This window comes from Rhynchophorus ferrugineus, unplaced genomic scaffold (genome assembly GCF_030347505.1).
Source record: "Rhynchophorus ferrugineus isolate W39M unplaced genomic scaffold, kcgeb_rfMv2 rfM4, whole genome shotgun sequence".
NCBI classification, from domain to species: domain Eukaryota; kingdom Metazoa; phylum Arthropoda; class Insecta; order Coleoptera; family Curculionidae; genus Rhynchophorus; species Rhynchophorus ferrugineus.
This window is the reverse complement of record NW_027472583.1, coordinates 28,368,862-28,389,731: the sequence shown is the minus strand read 5'-3', so window position 1 is coordinate 28,389,731 and position 20,870 is coordinate 28,368,862. Positions and strand designations below refer to the sequence as shown.

Sequence of the window (20,870 nt, the reverse complement as noted above, 5' to 3'; positions counted from 1 at the left end):
CAATTATTTTTAAAGACCCCCCTGAAGTCAGCGGAGACCGGAACTTTCACAGTCACCGACTACGAAAAGGCCGAGCTCCTCGCTAAAACCTATGAGGCCCAGATGGAACGCCTCCCACCTGCTACAAATATAAACGTTGCTGAGAACGACAAAATCATTAGGAAGGCCAACTGCGTTCACTCTCAAGTTGTCTTCTAGACTACTTAGTTACTCCTAAAATACTCACGCTATATACTACCTCAAAAAAGGAGTCAAGTCAAGACTACAGACCTATCAGCCTACTAAGTTCCATTTCCAAGCTTGCTGAAAGCAATTTTCTATGGTCTTAACAATTTTACGAAGGCAATTCGGGTTCTACGCCAAACACTCAGCCGTTCATCAGGCCCATCGGCTGGCCGCAAAAATCAACTGTCCTTTTAACCGACGTGAAAGACTTGGAACGGTCTTCTTAGACCTAACCAAAGCCTTTGCCAAGGTTTGGCACGAAGGCTTAGTGGCGAAATGCATTCAGTTAAGTCTTCCCGATGCCCCAACTGCTCTTATCAAATCATTTCTGTCAGGACAATCGTTCCAGATGAATATTAAAGATATTATCTCTAACCGGAAAACCATCGACGCATCTTCCTGGCACCCGTTTTATTTAATCTTTTTCTTTCAGATATCCCTAGGAGATCACAATTTGATGGTAGCCTCTTACGCAGACGACACTGCTTACTTTGGTTCTTCAAGTGTAGCACCGCATATCCAAGGCAGACTCCAAAAACAACTCGATGAGACATTGGTTCAGTGGTTACATTTCAGGAGGTTGCAAGTCAACCCAGACCATCTTCTTCCACAGGAAGCGTTTTGCACTGAACATTTTGCCTTTAAAAATTTAGAATTCCCAGATTCCATGGTCAAAAGAAACCACCTATCTGGGTCTTGTTCGCAACTTTAGGTGGCATTCCTAGATTCAAAAGTCCATCCAGAAAGGACAATGCAATGTCAATTTGCAATCCCCGCTCATCAACCGGGCCAGCAGGCTTCTTCTCTCAATAAAATCTCTCCTGTACAAGATGCTGGTTCGATCAGTCGTTCTATACGGCTCCAGTGCCTATCTTAAATACGTCTCACCTAGTCAGGTGGAACGTCTTCAAGTTTTTCAGAGCAAAATTCTCAGGAGAATAATCAGTGCACCCTGATTCGTCAAGAATAATCAAATTCATAGAGAAACAGACGTCCCCCAAGTTCACGATTTCATATCAGAGCTCTACTTGAGATCTTTCTCCACTCTTCCTCTATCCTTACCAACAGTAAGAGTTATCAGTTAGTCCTAGGATCAGCTGATGTGTGGGGTTTAGTGGGTAGCCCAGAGGCAGGCAGTCTCCACATAACCAGTCTGTAACAAGATCTCCTTTCCAGTTCTAGGCCAACAAAAAAGATAAATGATCTTTGGATATAACCATAGGAACTATAGAAAAATAATTTTAACATACGTCAATTTATTTATTTATAAATTAAATGCAAAATATAATGACATCCTTGCACCATGAAGCACACAATACAAATAACTCATCAGCAAACAGACAAGGATTATTTATTTCTTGGGCAGATCTGTGCATGTAGCCTCTAATTTTTCTTTATGCCTTCTGAGTTCTTCATCACTGAAGTATTCCTCCAAATTATCTTGTGGTTTTAGTGGAACAATCTTCTTGAAACTTGCTTTTTTATAATGTTGCTGAGATTTTGTTATGGCTGAATATACTGACATGGCCTTCAAAAGTTATCATATATTACTTTTGTTAACATTTAGAAATGTCTATATAACTTACTTGGGTTACTATATTTGAAACATCACCCGCATTAGCTGGAAGAATCAATGTGTTATTTGTTCTGGCTAATTTATCAAAGGCCCCCACATACTGTTCAGCTACACTCAAGGAAGCAGCATTTGGTCCCATATCCCCACGAAGTGCTTCAGCTATAGTCTAATCAAAATGTACACACAATTATACATTATGAAAAACACAATTAATTACCTTCAATCCTTTAGCTCTAGCATCAGCCACAGCTTTAATAGCTTCAGCTTCACCAGCAGCCTTATTTATTTGCTCCTGTTTTTCTGCTTCAGAAGCTAAAATTCTGGCTTGTCTCTTACCTATTAACATAATCATAATAAAATAGTTAAAATAATAAAACTTGGACTTGATACCTTCAGCCACATTAATTTCTGCTGCCCTAACACCTTCAGATTCTAATACAGCAGCTCTTTTCTTGCGCTCTGCTTCAACCTGAGGAACAATTAGAATATTTACTTTTTCACATAAACAGTATTTTAATCTCACCTGCATTTGCATAGCCTCTTGAACTCTCTGTGGCAATTTTATATCTCTAATTTCATAACGTAAACATGTCATACCCCAAGCTTCACTTGCCTTGTTAATTGATTCAACTATTGATACATTTAAACTTTCTCTTTCTCTAAATACCTTGTCTAGGGAGATTTTACCCAATTCCGATCTCATTGTTGTCTAAATGAATTAATTAATTACTACTAATTTTTGACAAGAAATTAGATAAAAATTGTACCTGAGCAAGTTGAGTTATTGCAAATTCTGGGTCTTCCACACCATAACTAGCTAAATAAGGATCTACTATTCTTAAATAAAGGACACCATCAATACTTAAGGTAACATTATCAGAAGTTATAGCACTTTGTTTGGGAATATCAACAGCAATTTCCTTTAAGCTTTGTACATACTTTACCCTATCCATTATAGGTATTAATAAGTTCAACCCTGGATCTAATATTCGATGGAATTTTCCCATTCTTTCAACAATCCACGCCTAAATAAAATATAATTAAAATAGTTTATATAAAATTATTTTGCTCTAAAGCCTATACCTCTTGTTGAGGTACAAACATAACAATCGTGTTCATGGGGGTATATGACTTATTTCTAATATAAATTTGATTCCACGCTTTGGACACATGTTTTCCCTAAAACGTAAATAACTTATTAACTGCGAAAAAAATGTTAAAGTATGTACCTGAAGAGCCAATCTAGTAACATTCCTAGAAAACATTCTTATGAAAAATAATATTTTTATGTGAAATAATTTGAAATTTCACATAACCTATAGCATAGCATCAAATCGCACCGGCGGAATGTCATTTTTGACAATTCGCAGTCGTCATCACAAAATATAGAGAGCATATTTTGTATTTACAATACACAAAATAATTAACATAATTAAATTGATATTTTATTTTTACCTATATACAACTAGAATTTTACCAATAATATATATTGTAATAAAATATAATTTGTCACTGTTTTTGTTTCCCATACTAAAGTTTGCTCAATATTCACGTCAGTACAAACACTTCGTTTAAAATGAATATCTTTAACCATACAGATTTAAATAAATTATACCACAAGGAGGATTCCTTAGAAAAAAGCATAAGTAATGTAATAAAAAGGTTTCCAGAGAGTGAACAACATTTCTCAAATAACATAAGTTTCTACAAAAATTCATGCGAAAATAGGTAAAAAAAATTAAATCAATATTATATTGTCATAATAATAAGATATATTGTTTCTTGTAATAGGTCAAAAGAGCTTGAAGCCATGCACTGCAAAATTCGTTCAATTATGTACCTTTTAAAGTTAAAGACAGACTTACTAAGAAATAAAAGACTTGAAGAAATAACTGGTAAACTTTTAATAAAAACAGCATTATATATTATATGATTGGTTTCAGATTTCAATGAGTTTAAACAAGAGATGATAGGAATTCAAGATAATATAACAAGCCTGAAGGAGACTTCGAAAAGAGAGCTTCAAAATATTAGGAAAGCATCTGAGGATTTAAACGATGAATTAAAGATATATTATAACGAAAAATTAGACGAATGGAATCAGAGTTATAATGTCACCACCAACTTAAATATATATTCAAAAGTCAAAACGAAAACCCAACAGAGTTGCAAGGCATATATGATATTTACCTGTTTTTAATCTATTTTATTAATGCACTGTTCACTTATAGGAGGTAAAAACATTTCTTGATTTTGTTTATCAAAGTGGCGGATGTGAAAACGGCTGGTCTAAAGAGGATCATCTAATATTTCTCAAATATAGAGCTCGCTATAAAAATATCAGTGATACTGCTATTCATCTTCATGAACAATTACCTGGTAATTTCTTGTTTTTGATTGGGCTGGCAAGAAAATATAATTTCAGTTTGATAAAATTGCGATTACTTACTATGAAAAGTTTGTTTAATGTTAATTATCAGAAGAAAAGATACCTATTTGTGTATCTAGAATATCAGCAATACTTTCTCATCAGTCTAAACCTTCTTTAAAATTTTGATAGTCTTCAACGTGAACATTTTCAGATATATCAGTTGAACAAATAAAAGCTCATTATGAATGGCATAATAAATATTTAGAATTAGAATCACAAAAGAAAAAAGCAATACAAATATGGAAAGATAAAAAAAATCTTCAAAAGTTTAAAAATAATTTCAACCCGAATTCAAACTCGGTGAAGCTTTCTGTCACTAATCCCTTATCTAATAATGAAAAAATACGTGAAAAACTTCAACACTGGAAGGTAAGAACTAATGAAAAATTTAAAGTTCAATATTACGAAGTTGACGGTTCAGACGTCTTGACGTTATGATTTCAGAATGAAAGGGACCAAAAATTGATCGAGGAAAAGCAACAGGAGCGACAAAGGCTTTTAGAACAAATCGAAAAAGAACGCGCAGAACGACAAAAGCAGTTGGAAACGAAGCAACTGGTCGGAGAATGGAAGGAGTCAAAAATGGCTTTCGAACAATACCAAAGAAAAACAAAACAACTTGAAGAAGACAATGAACGAAAGAGAAGGTATAACATTTCAAGATATCTTTTAATTTAATATTATTTATTTGTGGTGGTTTAGGGCGATGCTGGCAAATAGATTGATCAAAAAATTCCAGTCTCTAGATGAACTTCATATTCTAAAAATGAGACAAGTTCATCAGAAAGCAAACAAACAACTCGCACCTAGAGCGCAATCGGGACCGATAGTACGTAGAGATCCCCGGAGAGTCATGCAACCTACAATACAATGGGTTCATAAAGTCAAATCTCTCAATGAAGGACCTACAGGATTAGTACCTATAATTGCCTCTTCAAAATTGTAAGTACAATAAACTACTATGGTTTGAAGATGGCTGAAACTATCATTGTTTTAGGGCAATCCCTGATTGGCGGAAGAATCTATTTTGAAATGAATATTTTGTGAATTGTTTTATATTGCCATTAGCATTGTGTGAATTTTTTTGTTGTTTCAATAAGTTTTTTCTTCAGAACTCTGTATTTATACCAGAACTCTTTGATTAACAAAATCAAGAGAGAACCTGAAAATCAGATGACTTGTTAAACTTGAATATGACAATAGTATTTCTATAATTTGAAGGCAGAACAAAACAACCAAAATATAATTTTAAATATATATATATATATATATTATCTTATGTAATAAAAAAAAGTATAACCATAAATGAATGTTATTTCTTAAAATAATTTCGAAGTGTAAAACTACTGGCTTGAAAAAAAATCCAACAAAATAAAGTTATAAAATGACCTCCCTTACAGAATACATATAAAAGAGGATACTGTCTAATACAATGTGCTCACTGCAAAATAGAATACATGATTTGTTCATAAATATACATTTTTAGAATTTGATATCGCGCAAATTCTATACGAAAATCGTCACAAGCATTCTTTATCCATCTAATAAATTCGCCGTTGCCGTTAGCGACTTTCACGCGAGTCGCTTCTCCAATCGCGTGAATCTGATCTACGAGATCGTGATCGTGATCTTGACCTTCTGGGTGAACGTGACCTAGAAAACGAAATATATCTAAAATAATTATCAGTGATAAAACAACGTGGTCGGACAAATACTGTTTTCATTATTTGTATATTCTTTCGTCAAAGCTCTTTTGTATATTTTAATATAACTATTATTTAAAGAAATATGTAATGACGAATAGTCCCTTGAATAACATGATATTACTTACTAGTGCTACAATCTAACGAAACCTTCCTACATTATTATAACTGAGTTATTCAAAAGGCAATTCGATTAGCAATTGTGATATGAATAAATGTAAAAAATAAATAAATAAACATGTAAACTTTTTAATCAAAATAGCCCACCAGACTGTTTACGCTGAGTAGTAGTAGAAAGCAGAATATTAAAGCTGAAATTTCATTGGTTGATTGATTCGAGTGTATCGATTCGGCACCGTGGTTGGAGCAAATTCCGTGCAGTCGGCGTAGACTTGTCAAAGACAAAGAAGTGAGGGAGGCTGACGTTGTGCATCGTTGTCAATTTGACGGCGACGGGACAGTGTTGCCACAGATTTTTTGCGAAATAGACCCGGCGGCCGGTTGGTGATGCGTTGTTTATTTTTGGTATTTTGGGGGCGTTTTTTGAGATGTTGTGTTGTCAAAGAAGGCCTTGGGAACAGAGGGGTGGTGGTGTGTAGTCTCAGGGGGGGATGAGATGGTGGTGGTACAGCGCCAGCGTTGGCAACACCCTGTAACGCCCACAAACTACTTTACACTGTCTCTTTTTAAATTTAATAAAATAATATATATCAACATTTACTATTTCATAAGTTTTATAAATTCAACTGCATTTGAAAAATTGAGAAAACTACTTATGAAACAATAACTGATTGAAATAAATATATGAGGACAATTTATTAAATAAACAAAGCTACTTACCAATCTCTTGATCTCGAAGAATACCTTCCTCTTCTCCCGTCACCCCTTCTAGACCTACCATTGGACATTTCTACTTTAATTCTAGCTCCACAGCAGCGACTGTAACAGTAATAGTAACTTTTTAACATTGATTTTTCTTGTTGGGTGATAACTTACGTTCCGTCAAGAGCCCGAACAGCATCCTCTGCATCTCTAGGATCCTCAAATTCTACAAAGGCGAATCCTGGTGGTTTACGCGCCACCCAAACATTCCTTAGAGGACCAAATTTGCTAAATGCACTTTCAATTTCGTGCTTACTAGCCGACGAACCTAAATTTCCTACATATACTTTACAAGAGAGATCCCATTCACGATATCGTGACATCTTAGAGAATGCTAAAAACAAAAGAATAAGACATTTAAAGGCTCATAAGTAGAACCGGTAAGTTAGGTGGTATACACAGCTCGCCATATTGGGTAGTGATAAAAAAATCGAAAGTATAAATTGCAGAAACTGTTCAATAAACTTACCTACCTATAGAAACCTTTTAATATAATATCCTATCACTCCTAATTAACTGTACACAGTTAACTGACGGTAATATTGCCAAAAAATACAGAAAAATATAAATATAGAATGAAAATATACCACTACAACTCTCTAGGAAGAAACCTTAACACCGTGTTGCCAAATTTCGAAATTATGTATATATTTTCATTGTTGTCAAATCATGCTTTAAATTTATCGTAATACTTTTATAGAATAATGAATTTAAAAATACAATAATTATATCAACAAACGATATAATTGATTTAAAATCTTCAAATATATTTATGGATAATAAAATTATTACAGCGATCGTTTCAAAATAACATATTTTCTAAGCGCCATCTGTTAACGGTTGGAACGATTATTTACCATCCGGGTGACCGTAACCGATCGATGCTTTGCATTTAAAGTGTCATCTGTCACTCTTATTTGCCCTTTTTGGTCAACTTTCCCTGAATTTTCGTAAATATATATATTTCCAATTAATTATGACTAGTATAGCTAAAAATAATCGATTTTGCAAGAAACCCATAATGTCGCAAATAGGAAAACAACCGTGAACATGCAATTCGGACCGTGATTTTCGCGTTTACAACTTTAGGAAAAATGACTTCTACAACGAAAAGTGCTAAGCTGTTACAAGGTAAGCGATAATTTTCGGATATAACTCCAAATCAGCTAAAGTAACACCTGGCGGTTGTTATTTCTTACACTAAAACAAAGCTTCCGGTGCGGGAATAACACAGAGACATCAGCTTTTGGTGTTTAAAATCGTATAGAAAGTTACCTGGAAGAGACAGGAGTCTAAAATATGGGCTATAATTGTTTTTGTTTATTTTCAGAAAACTCATTGACCCTTCGGTATTTAATTTTAGTTCAACGGTTTAAAAAAAATAGGTCAACTTATTATTTTTAAATTACCTGTTACTATTCCGACCTGTTCGAGGTGAAATAAAATCATTACAATAATTTTTTAAGATAAAACTTATCGATAAATAAAAAGTGCCATGAAACTCTAATTACTAGTGATAACAAACATCGAACGAGGATACTTATCCTGTTTATTTATTAGTTTTTAGAATTAATGTAGTGTTCCTAATTAAAATGGTTGTTGAAGTATCCTACAATTATACACAATATGGTTTTACAAAAAATCCATTCCCAGGTAAGATTTTTTAATGTTTTGTGATGTTGATATGTCGAATCCGGTCCTGTATCATAACTAAACAAATACTGGACTTTTTCCAATTTTTCAAAATGTTAAAATACTGTTATTGCCAGTAAGTTAGTCGAATTAGATGTTACTTTCAGTAACATTGCATCTTTAGAAGAGTGACTCAATGATTACGTATTAGGTGATACTCTTTGTGCAATTTTGTGATGTTGTTACGTTGGATATAATCAGTGATAACAAATTACTAATAAGTAATATTAGCGCAACTTCCAATGATAGATTGGCAATTTATTTTGTAATTTTTGGTTGTTTACGCGAATGATTCGCATCTACACTGATAATTTGGCGGTAACATGAATGAACTTGAATCTGACAACAGGCGTAATTACACATTTAAGTAGTGTTAGAGTTATAAACTTGTATATTAAAGACGATAAAAAATAAATAGTTTATAATTTGGTTTTATTGTGAATAACTTGGAGTATATATATGCATGTTTTCTTTGTAACGATCTCAATACTTTCAACATTGAGCGGTTAATTTTTTTATAAATTACAATTGATCTGACATCTGTTTTTCTCATTTGATGGTGAACTTGGCAAATTGAAACGATGTAATACTATCTTTAAATAGTTTAATATATATTCCAGAGCGATTTTTCTAATTGTTTTGCTTACCAAGCTAGTTGGTACACGATTGGAATTTTTCTTCGTTCTCGTAGAAACGGTATTTCGGGGTGTTTTATGATTATTCTACAAGGGTGTCGTAATAACAGAGCGCCATTATGTTTTATGATGATTACGTGTATGAGCCGAGCTCCCGGAGACGTAAATATCGGGTGTATGGTCGAGAACGATTGAAGAAACATTGGACGGTGTTGTTGTCTATTTCACCGATCGAGGAGCTGATAGGTAAGAGTGGATGGTCTTTTGATGATACTAACTCAAGAGCAGTTTTGGCAAAGCATTTTCTCAACAGTAGTTTTAATGTTCTATCTTTGGCATCAGCATTTTTGTGTGAACAGGTTTAGTTTTATTGACTTCTTCTACCTTTTGAATCGCTCTTTGGGCTTTTTGATTTTGCTTGTGGCCTAAATTTTTTTGCATTTGGGTTTTTTGTGCGTTAACTATTGTGTGTTGATAAGAAAGGAATAATCTCTATATGAATATGTTGTGCAATAATATTCTGTCAAATGATAATATTTCTGATAATTTCGTGACTTTGTACATTCCAGTTCGATTCGATTAATGTCGAGTTTACAAACTTTAGCCTGCAAAGAATTGAACTGATGAGTTATGAAAGGTCAATTCCAGACGAATTGATAAGGAACAGATTACATTACCTTCTAAGAGGGATACATTTTGAGACAACCAAAAAGTGATAAGAAGTACGAGTGATTTTTCAATATAGATTAGGAATATAGATTGGATTGGGAAAAATAACTCCGCTTTTTAATGCTTTTCAAAGATAATTTATTCATGTATCAAAAACTAATCAATGGTATAACAGGTCAATTGAAAGGTCCCCGGCCTACTATAGTAAAACACATTTTTTTGGCAAAATTAGTTTTTTTTTATTCAACATAATTCCCTTCAAGGGTGATACACTGATTATAGCGACCCTCCAACTTTTCGATACCATTTTTGTAGTACGATTTGCCCTTTGCTTCAAAATAGACCTCAGATTCGTCGATCATCTCTTCATTCGACGAAAATTTCTTCCCAGCGAGCATTCTTTCGAGATCTGAGAACAGGAAATAGTCGCTGGGGGCCAGATCTGGAGAATGCATGTATGTATGATATACATGAATAATTCATGGATTTTCGACACGGTGCTTTGTCTTGGTGAAGCAGTACTTTCTTTTTCTTCAAATGCAGCCGTTTTTCGGCGATTTCGCCCTTCCAATGGTCCAATAACAGTATGTAATAGTCTCTGTTGATGGTCCTTACTTTTTATAGGTAGTCAATCAAAATTATTCCATGCGCATCCAAAAATATAGACGCCGTGCCCTTGACAGATAACCTTGCCAGCCAACTGTTGCGTTTTCCCACGGCAGTCGTGGGAAAACGCAACAGCAATCGCAATCGTGTGCAGTCCAAATATTCGTGAATGATATGATGTACACCTTCAGTTGATATCTTCGGTGCTCATTTCACCACGCCTAAACTTAGCATATCAATCCTTGATGGTTGATTTTCCTGGGACAGTGTCCGGATACCCGGCATCAAGCCAGTTTTTTGCTTCAACTGTAATTTTTCACTTCAAAAAGCAATATTTTATCAACACGCGAAATTTTTTTTACAATAACAAAAGTTGCTTCACTCAAAATGCAATAATTCACAAACTAATGATCCGACAGCTGTCAAATTTAAACTAACTATAAAACATATGGATTTAATTCTACTAGCGCCAACTATGTGTCAGGCCGGAGACTTTTTGAATTAACCTGTTATGTTCTGTTTTTATTGATGATCTTGTCTTCGAAGATATTTCTGAGCGAAAAACTGAACCAAGTGATTTTCGTAAATGTTTTTCGAAGCCATCTTGGCGCCATTAAGAGAGTTTTGCAGATACTGATAGAAATTGTATATATGGTGAAACAATGGCTTAAGTAAGTTGTTCAAAACTATTTTATGGTCAATGCTTGGCTCCATAGCGTTGCTACGAAATGAAATATGCCTTACTTTGGTAGTATAACAAATTTCATTTTTAATATCACAATTCCTCGAACAGGAATGAGCAAATCATTTTGAAACTGGCGTTCACTAAATAAATCATCCCTTAATTACGATAAATGACAAGATGAGGTTGTGAAGATTCGATCCAGGTTGTCGAAAATGTTTTGTAGGAAACGTCAGATGACGTCTGACCACACTTAGTGTTGGCAAGGCTCAATATATCAGTTTAAGTGTTCATCAGCTTTTTTTGTAATCATAAAGGATTCGGAACAAAAAGGATTACTAATGTTTTATATATTACTATACTACTAACAAACTTTAGTACCTTACAAACATGACTAAACTAGACCTCAGCTTAGTTTTTTTTTACTTTACTTCAGTGACAAGATTCAGGTTCATATATCGTCTGTACGTATTGTTTGAAATATTTGAGACTTCTATTTGCTATAACATACACATACCAGGCTAAAAACTTGATAAAATCACATTGTTCATTCCAGTATGTATCGGTTAGCCTTAACCTGATGAAGTATAGCCCGTCGACATATTTGATGTACAAGAAATCAGATATGTGATATCGATATGTCTTTTTATAATCTAAACGTTATGGGATTTTATTGACACTTGTTGAAGGCCTGAACTTAATTAACATATTTTGAGAATATATGTCGTTCACTAGTGAACAGCAATGGTTGTGAGTTCAGTTAGAAGCTCATTTTCTCTGTCTGGTTGGCATTCTAATCTTGTAGAAACATATACTAAATTCGTACGTACTTTTACAACTGAATCCATCATATTATGTTAAATATACTTCTCCATATTATTTGGTAAATATCTCACGCCCAGATTTGGAGCGTTTTAGCGCGCATTTAAAATCACACTATTCAAAACATTTTTTATTTAAAATAATTTTTGTTTTGCAGAAATAACTTTTACTTCGAGTGAAGTAAATACGTAGAATTATCATAAGGTAGTTTTTAAAGTTAACTATTTATCCTATTGTGACATTGTTATGGGCCAAAATAATAAGAGCGAAATATAATAACATAAAGAACTCTATAATTAACTTAAAATAAAAGTGAACATTGAACTCATTCCTATTATCATTTGTTTTGTTAATACCATATATTTTTCTATTAATTACATCTTATATTAGATATGCTTAGTACAATTTTAATTTACAACTTAATTTATTACTACTGTTCTGTTGTACTTCCATTAATACACAAGCAAGGCGAGTACGGGATTAATACATCAGTATGTATGTACCAAATAATACCATATATAAATATTATGTATCCGCAGAGATCGAACAACTCATCGAGAATTTTTCACTTTTTCATCATGAATCTAGTTCAGTAGAATGGGCATAATATAAAAAAAATCCTTCCCAGTAGTTGTGACTTGTGATAAACAATTAAACAACCGAAAGTAATTAATTTAAGCATTTTTTGTTACACATTTGTTGGGCATCTGCTAATTTTGCATGCCAAATTCATAACGGTCATTTTTGATGCTGTCTCCGTACGTTGCCATGCGCATATTTTATTAAAGGAATTTCTAAACGAATAAATTGCTTAATTTCTCAAATATTCAACCACATGTACTGTACGAAATGGTTAATAACGAACGACTGTGTTCTTTGTAAATTACTACCAATTATGGTGGAGAATTTTTATTGATACGATTTGTTACGTAGCCAGCATAAATAATGTGGCGGGATTAGAAGGCATTGTGATAAGCGAAATACACGACTACTAAGAATATATACGATTCAGGTTACATATTTATTTAATTTTTTTTAATAACATCTTTATTAGATACGCTTAGTACAATCTTAATTATTAATTAATTTATTACTACTTTTCATTTGTACTTGGATTGACGTTAGTATTATTATTAGTAATCTTCTTTCGTGTTTCAAGGCGAACTCTTGGATAACTTGGCAAATCCATTTGCTTTCGAGGTCATGGTGCAGTTCAACCTCTTTGATTTTAGATCAAGTTGAGAGTATCTTCCAAGTAACCAGTATAGTTGTTTTATTTTGGCTCTAATGTGTTTTGCTTTTTGTCTAACGTGATGTTTCCAATTTAATCTACCGTCAATATGGATTCCAAGATATTTAGCTGATTCGGTTGAGAAATCGGGCATCCATTGAATGATATAATTAAGTTTTTATTATTTCGCCGCAATATAAAATTAACATAAGTTAATGTAAATACCAACAAATAAAGACTGTTATTTTATGTAGGAAAATGTCAAAACCATCGAAATTAATAGTGGGCTATTTATTGATATTTCTTGTTTCTATTGATTGATGATAAACAAAATAATATGAAGACCATACATTATAGTACATCTTGCCTATTGGCAACATTGCTTCCGTGTAAACAATACGAAGTCTTGTAGATTATATTTTAGTTTTGTATGCAACGGTTAAACTAAGATATTGGTGAAATATGTAATCTCTCAGATGTTGTTTAACGTTAGACGGGTCACTTTATCTACGGTAATGACAGCATACACAAAACATGGCAAAACATCATCGGCGAAGTAGAACAATGAGCGCAATCCATAGATAGCTGACAGAGACCGACGAACATTAACATGAATTGCACCCATACAACATAAATTACCTCGGCAAAAGTGACAGGAGAACTCAACAGTTATTTTAGTAATAATGACAAGAACAGTACTACAGCAGATTCTCAAAAATGGTGAAAGTAGAAGAATGATCATAAAACCTGGATACTTGATAGTTGGAATAATGTGGTATGATTCGATGAATCGCCGTATTGCTGCCAAAGACCCTTTCGCCATATTCCAAGAAGATAATGCGCCCATGTACACAGCCAGGGAGGTCCAGTCTTGGTTTGAGAAGCATCAGAATCAGAATGGCGAGCACAATCGGTGCAAGACCTCAACATAATTGAACTGTTATGTGGAATTTTAGAATAGGGAGGAGTAGATTTTCACCTCCAATATCATTGAAGGAAGTGGCAGATGTTTGCTACAAGGATAGGACAACATTCCGTTGGAAACTATTCAGATACTCTGCGAATCTATTTCGAAAACATAATAAACGTTCGTAAACTAGCCGAAGAATGCGGCTGTTTTAAAAGCAAATGGTAGCTCAACACCTTATTAATAAATAAATATTCTGTATAACAGGTCAATTGAAAAGCCCCCGGCCTGACACATAGATGGCACTACTAGAATTAAATCCATATGTTTTCTAGTCCTAACCCTCAAAAGATGCGCGTATAAATTTGACAGCTGTCAGATTATTAGTTTGCGAATTATAGCATTTTGAGTGAAGCAACTTTTGTTATTGTGAAAAGATGGTTAAAAAGGAATTTCGTGTGTTGACAAAATATTGCTTTTTGAAGGGACAAAATACAGTTGTAGCAAAAACTTGGCTTGATGCCGAGTTTCCGGACACTGCCCCAGGAAAATCAACCATCTAGGATTGTTATGCTAAGTTTAGACGTGGTGAAATGACCACCGAAGACGGTGAACGCAGTGAACGCCCAAAAGGGGTTGTTACCGACAAAAACATTAAAAAAATCCGCAAAATGATTTTGAATAACTGTAAATTGAAATTGAATGAAATAGCAGACACTCTAAAAATATCAACTGAGCGTATACATCATATAATTTACGAATATTTGGATATGAGAAAGCTCTGTGCAAAGTGAGTGTCGCGCGAGCTCACTTTTGACCAAAAACAACGACGAGTTAATGGTTCGGAGCAGTGTTTAAAGATGATCAAGCGTAATAAACCCGAGTTTCTGCGTCGATATGTGACTATGGATGAAACATGGCTCCATCATTTCACTCCGAAGTCCATTCGACAGTCATCCGAGTGGACTGCACACGATGAAGTCGCTCCAAAGCGTGGGAAAACGGAACAGTCGGCTGGTAAGGTTATGGCGTCTGTATTTTGGGATGCGCATGAAATAATTTTCATTGACTACCTTGAAAAAGGAAGGACCATCAACAGAGACTATTACATAGCGTTATTGAACCTTTTGAAGGGCGGAATCGTTGAAAGGCGGCCGCATTTAAAGAAAAAGAAAGTGCTGCTTCACGAAGACAATGTACCGTGCCACAAGTCCGTAAAAACGATGGCAAAAATCCATGAATTGGGCTTCGAGTTGCTTCCTCATCCACCGTATTCTCCAGATCTGGCCGCCAGCGACTATTTCCTGTTCTCATATCTCAAAAGAATGCTCTCTGGGAAGAAATTTTCGTCGAAGAAGAGGTGATCGACGAAACGGAGTCCTATTTTGAAGCAAAGGACAAATCGTACTACAAAAATCGTATCGAAAAGTTTGAGGGTCACTATAATCAGTATGTAAATCACCCTTAAAGGGAATTATGTTGAATAAAAAAAGCTAATTTTGCCAAAAAATGTGTTTTACTATAGTAGGCCGGGGACTTGTTATAACATATGTTCACGCTAATGGCGCAAATAATCAAATGATCATTTTTGTTAACATTTTGGGTCGAACCGAAGAAATTTGTGATTAATGACATTATGATTTATACATCTTAGTATTATTTTATTAAAGGGCTTATTAATTGAGCCAAGTAGAACATTTGTATAGCGAAAAAAATTAACTATTTTCTGGATTTTCATAATTGAAATATTTTCAGATGTTCCTATCATATTATTATGGGCCCTGTATGTCACTGATCAAAATGCATAGTCTATTTAAAATAACAGTGAACTAACGTCATCAAGATGTCAAACATATTGCGTATGGCAATTTGTAAATTCTTTTTAAAATTAGACAATATTTTCCTTCTCGTTTGATTCTAGTTAAAAAGAGATACAATGCTGTCTTATACGATTAAACGTGTAACCGAATCAGCCTGTAATATCGGCTGGTTATCAAACTTCTGCGAAATTCTTCAAAAAATTAGTGATTATAATTACAGATTATAAATCAGCAAACGTTTTCATATTTTGCTTGTTTTAATAAATTTCAAATCTGTGCTTATTTTTACTCTGATTGAAAATGTCGAAGCTATTGGATAGCCAGAGTCAGAAACAGACTGCCTCAGAATATATGCATTAGATGTACTATTTTATTTATTTATTTATGATCTTTGCTGGCTACAACGAAAATTTTATGGATTAACAATTACAATTTACAAGAATATGTTAAATTTGCTTTAGAATTTTATTATATATCAAATCTAAAAATTCAAAATTGACGTGGGAACGTTGCGGAATTGTGACGTTATAAATTTAGATGAGGTCAGTTCATTGTTTTATTGAACTGACTATATGTAAGCATCTAATATAAAAATTGGACAAGCTAAATTTAAAAACAATGTTATGCACGTGTTTTTGATAAATATCATCTAAATTGCGTGAGACTGTGGCCTTTTATTAGAGTAATTGCGGAATAGTTTAGTAGCTGAATATGGATATGTAATAAAAATATTTTCACCAAACTGATGTCATAATTATTCATCATTGCTAATAAACGCACTATTGTATCTTATCAGTAAGACATTCTGTTTGGAAAATTTCTGTTTAAAATGTTAAAACGTAGTCAGAATGATGTCTGATGTTAGTTAGAATCAGACATAAAATTATTACGATTCCAGCGGCACAACTGCTCCAAAAAAAGTCGATAGTTTTAAAAATCCTAATACGGCTAATCCACATCACCTGTACTTGACAGATTTCGCACACAGTAATTATTTTCTATCTCGACGCCAGGGAAATATATCCCAACTAACAAATGTAATATCTTTGAGGCCAGATACTTATCATACAGCTGTTTCCGACATATTTTTATCATCATATAATTATCAAAAACATTCTAAGAAGTTGGAGAAAAATCAAATTTATGATATTCTATATTTCTTCTTTGCTATACAAAGATACTATGAATTTTATGTAATTTTTTATTCCTTTTCCGATAGTATGTGTGAAATTTCACCTAGTAGGACCAGTTGTTTCACCATAATTTGTGAGAATATCCACCTGGTGGTATTCTGTGTTGTGAACTGGCTGATGATGCTTCCGAATCGTAGCCTAAGCCAAGAAGTGGATTCCCATCTAGAAATAAAATAAAAGATAAAATATAACAACCAATGCACGTCATCAGCATTTACGACGTCAATATGTTGCAATGTTGCCGAATTAACTTAGAATTTTGTTTTTTATCTCTTTCTAACTAGGAAAAAATAAGAACAAGAAATCCGCTTGGGTTTAAAACGAATTTTAGATTTTTATAAACTGCAATTGGCAATATATTCGACGTCATCTATAACGTGCATTGCTTGTTTTATTGGATGGACTATATAATAACATTCATTAAACATTTGAAGGAATTCCAAATAAGATAGTACTTCCAGGTCTCTTAGTTTTTTTTAAAAGATATTTACCTTTTCTTTTGAGGCCTTTACTTTTGTATTCATCATTAGAAGATAGTCCAGTACCAGTTAGAGGATTCCTATAGGAACTGGACGGTCTTTTTTCATCGTTGTAATTTTCCCTCGTTATTCGATTCCTTCTCGAAGCAGCACCACTTTCAGATTTATCCTCACTCCTAAGATATTTAATGTTTAAACGCGAATTTAAACTACGTTCAGAGAGCTACCGTTGGAACACGTGACCTGCAGGTTCCTGTTTCCGGAAAACCCTCCTGGATGGTGATCCGTTGACGGAGAAAATCGACGTTTGTAATGTTGTGGGAGCATCTTTCAATGAGAATATGTCGCTTTGGTTTCGGATGATTTTTCGCCTAGGAAAAAATCTTATAAAATGTTCGTCTAGTACTTCAGTTTTTTCTAATTTAAGGAATATTAGTATGTATGTTTTTTGGACTTTTAGACTCGAGCAGATGAGAAAGATTTCTAATATTATTTGATGGTACTGCACAGCACTGCACTCTTATTATAACCGATGTCAACTGACTATGTTGCATTAAATATTTTAAACTTGTTTTTGTGCTGTGATCGTACTTCGGAACGTTTACAAATGCAGGGACTATGTTACAAAGTCTACTCAAGTGTTTTTGTTACGTTTGTCGATGTTATATGATCGGTAAACATGAGAAACTCATGCAAAATGCACTCAAAGACTCACTTGCTGTTGTAAACACTGACTTTTGTACGAGGGTCACTATTTATATTTCGGAAATTCGCAACACTGTTGTCATGTCAGTCCATCTGACGGTTCCATCGTAAAGTTTAACATTTTTGACGATATACGTACTCAGAACATTTTGTCGCATGGATGTTATTTTATATTTAGTTGAAAGTTAGCATGAAAAAAATGGAACTCGATTTTCGACGTGGATTATCACAACAAAAGCGCATCCATCAACTTAATTTGACTTTTGCCGATGAAACTCCATCAAAAACCACCGTGTATCGGTGGTTTAGTGAATTCAGTCGTGGTCGTAGTTCGCTGTCCGACGAGTTTCGTGAAAGTCGTCCAAAATCGGCTGTTGTGCCAGAAAACATCGATGCTGTGTGCGAAATGATTAAGCAAGATCGTCATGTCACCTATTGCCACTACTATCACCGTATGCAAAAGTGTATCGATCATCGTGGGGAGTACTTTGGAAAACAATAAAAATATATTCGCAGCTTAACTATTTGGGTTTTTTCCTATTCCCGAAATATAAACGGTGACCCTCGTAACGTGTATGGAACAACTGTAGGCTACTTGGTGAAAATGGTCTCGTTATGAAGAGAACAGAAAAAGTATGTAGATGATAGCTACTTTTGTTCGATAAATGGCATCGGCATAAATGCAAACAAATAGCGCAGTATACATATTCTGACGTATCATCAGTATTGAAATCAGTTCACGCACGGGCAGTGATCTATTGCTAATTTGTGCAGGTACAAGTGCAAAAAAAGCCTTAAGAACTTCGTCTTCATCATCGGCAAATAGTAAAAGCGATTTCGTCATGGTAGAAAAACGACTGACTCAAAATTTACAAAATGTTGAAAACTTGACAAAGCAACATGGGCTTCGTTTCAAAGTATTGTTCACAAGTTTCTCAGTAACCATAATAACATATAACCGGATTACAAGCATGTAATTAACAATTTGTTGCAAAATTATCACAATATCATCCAAAATAAATTTTCCTCATTCACATCTTTATTATTTCCACCAAAATCGTAAGGCGATGCCAAGGATTTTGGAACGAATCAAGAACGTAACAGATCCCAAGCAGCAAAATACATTAGCTCAACCTCTGTTCATTTCAAAATAGTCCGAATTGTTCTTAAAATCATGAATTTATTGAATATTTCGAAAACTAAAACCAATTTTAAAAAATGGGCTGCAGATTAGGATTCGGCCCCCAATTTTCCTTATAAACAGCTTTTGGTTGCTCAAAATACGTTATCTAAAACCATGTGTACTGGCGTTATCAAAGTTTTTTATTGGATAAAGTTACTATTAGCAAATTTAGTTAATTAGTTACTAATCCTATTTACTGTTAACTATTGGCATGGCGATGAAGGTTTCACCAGCTATGTGTAAGTACTTTAACAACTGATACCCAGTACGAGGCGTTCCATATGAACAACGTTAACACCTATGTTAAGGCTTCAAATATTCTTCACGATGTCGTTAGTATTGCCTGAGACAATTATTGACACATTGTAAATGTCAATAGCATCCTGCTAGAAGAAATACGTATATTCAAATACTTGGGATTATTAACTCAGAAAAAAAGTAACAACAGTTGATAAGCCAAATTTGCTGGTTGCGGTAATATTTATGTCTCCAAAATAGTTTATATACGAAAAGCGAAATGTATAGTAATTCTTCTGTAGGGATGATGCTGACAAATGGTGCGTAACAAAGCAAGGGACCATTCGATGATCCTTAATAAAAATGAACATAATATTGCTCCAACCTACTTGGTTTGGTTGGTACAGCAAGGAGTAGAATCAGACACTTGTCCTTTTTCCTTTGGTTTCGCCTCTACTTTATTTTTCGGGTCTTCGGTTTCCTCCATTTTCGTTAAGCACTCGCCTATTTTAGTTTCGTCCAAGACCACGTTATTATCTTTGTTAGACTTTTGGTTCGCATCATCGCCAATATTGCTCAAGGTGGCGATCTCATGTAATTTCTGGATTTTTTCTTCTACGATTTCCGAACACATTTTCGATATGATATCCGGACTGTCCATTTCCATTTTCCTCTCTTCTTCGGTTAAATCACCCATGATAATTCCTAATTGAGAAATTGAAAAATTATTGTATTGACGAATGTGTTTGAATATGCCTATGGTAAGTTTCTCATGTGTCATGTTAATTATGGTTTTCTCTCAAATATTGAGACAAAGCCGGTTTATGATATCACTCTGGGAATCGAATAATGACATCACTGTATGAGCGGCCCAACAAAAAGCGGAAGCGGTTGGTCTAAACGAATCGCTAACAAAATTATTTGACAAAAACTCCTATAATGTACTATATAATATAATGTACTATGTATGCTTACGTGATGGATGGGGTAGTGACGTTGTGATTCAAACAAAACAGTACGAAAACTTTAGAAAATTTCCCAATGACAAAAAAACGAAAGCGAGGACGGTGGATTTGGCACATGTCAAGTCACGCGTCGCAGGTGTTTTTCGTGTGATTTTCCGATGACGAAATTGCAATAGGTAATTCCTAGATCAAACATGCGATTTTAATTTAAACTTTCTGCGAGCCAA

At 34.1% G+C, this 20,870-nt stretch overlaps 5 protein-coding genes across 14 annotated transcripts in view; 2 read left to right on the top strand and 3 right to left on the bottom strand.

The window, feature by feature from the left end:
• Positions 1-1,464: 1,464 nt before the first annotated feature.
• On the bottom strand, positions 1,465-3,186 carry Stoml2 (Stomatin like 2). Its single transcript, XM_076401509.1, has 8 exons — positions 3,031-3,186; positions 2,885-2,980; positions 2,569-2,826; positions 2,325-2,510; positions 2,192-2,270; positions 2,019-2,137; positions 1,812-1,967; positions 1,465-1,753 (listed from the first exon to the last, which is right to left on the bottom strand). The coding sequence occupies exons 1-8, from the start codon at positions 3,064-3,066 to the stop codon at positions 1,577-1,579; spliced, it is 1,107 nt and encodes a 368-aa protein (XP_076257624.1). The 5' UTR covers positions 3,067-3,186; the 3' UTR covers positions 1,465-1,576.
• On the top strand, positions 2,979-5,370 carry LOC143194792 (coiled-coil domain-containing protein 112). The gene is made up of 8 exons (XM_076401508.1): positions 2,979-3,529; positions 3,593-3,696; positions 3,745-3,974; positions 4,033-4,180; positions 4,384-4,601; positions 4,677-4,879; positions 4,935-5,174; positions 5,230-5,370. Exons 1-8 carry the CDS (start codon positions 3,378-3,380, stop codon positions 5,261-5,263), a joined length of 1,329 nt encoding a protein of 442 aa, XP_076257623.1. The 5' UTR covers positions 2,979-3,377; the 3' UTR covers positions 5,264-5,370.
• A 103-nt stretch (positions 5,371-5,473) lies between these two features.
• Positions 5,474-7,447, bottom strand: LOC143194800 (RNA-binding protein 1). Of its 3 annotated transcripts, XM_076401520.1 has the most exons (5): positions 7,291-7,447; positions 6,932-7,151; positions 6,776-6,874; positions 6,203-6,585; positions 5,474-5,885 (listed from the first exon to the last, which is right to left on the bottom strand). In XM_076401520.1, the coding sequence occupies exons 2-4, from the start codon at positions 7,138-7,140 to the stop codon at positions 6,537-6,539; spliced, it is 357 nt and encodes a 118-aa protein (XP_076257635.1). In that variant the 5' UTR covers positions 7,141-7,151; positions 7,291-7,447; the 3' UTR covers positions 5,474-5,885; positions 6,203-6,536. The 3 variants fall into 3 exon arrangements, with proteins under 3 accessions (XP_076257635.1, XP_076257633.1, XP_076257634.1); XM_076401518.1 differs by lacking the exon at positions 6,203-6,585; XM_076401519.1 differs by lacking the exon at positions 6,203-6,585 and having other exon boundaries at positions 7,287-7,442.
• A 279-nt stretch (positions 7,448-7,726) lies between these two features.
• Positions 7,727-20,870, top strand: part of C3G (C3G guanyl-nucleotide exchange factor) — a 58,373-nt gene continuing 45,229 nt past the window's right edge. For 2 of the 8 annotated variants that reach the window (XM_076401483.1, XM_076401482.1), the window contains exon 1: positions 7,727-7,948. In XM_076401483.1, the coding sequence (XP_076257598.1) occupies positions 7,912-7,948 (37 nt within the window). In that variant the 5' untranslated portion in view covers positions 7,727-7,911. Of the gene's footprint in view, positions 7,949-8,377; positions 8,471-8,550; positions 9,391-20,870 lie in introns of those variants that run through there. The other 6 variants (XM_076401489.1, XM_076401486.1, XM_076401480.1 and 3 more) reach the window with 4 other exon arrangements.
• On the bottom strand, positions 17,017-20,765 carry LOC143194797 (uncharacterized). Its single transcript, XM_076401516.1, has 5 exons — positions 20,654-20,765; positions 20,068-20,383; positions 17,781-17,924; positions 17,566-17,729; positions 17,017-17,236 (listed from the first exon to the last, which is right to left on the bottom strand). The coding sequence occupies exons 2-5, from the start codon at positions 20,373-20,375 to the stop codon at positions 17,136-17,138; spliced, it is 717 nt and encodes a 238-aa protein (XP_076257631.1). The 5' UTR covers positions 20,376-20,383; positions 20,654-20,765; the 3' UTR covers positions 17,017-17,135.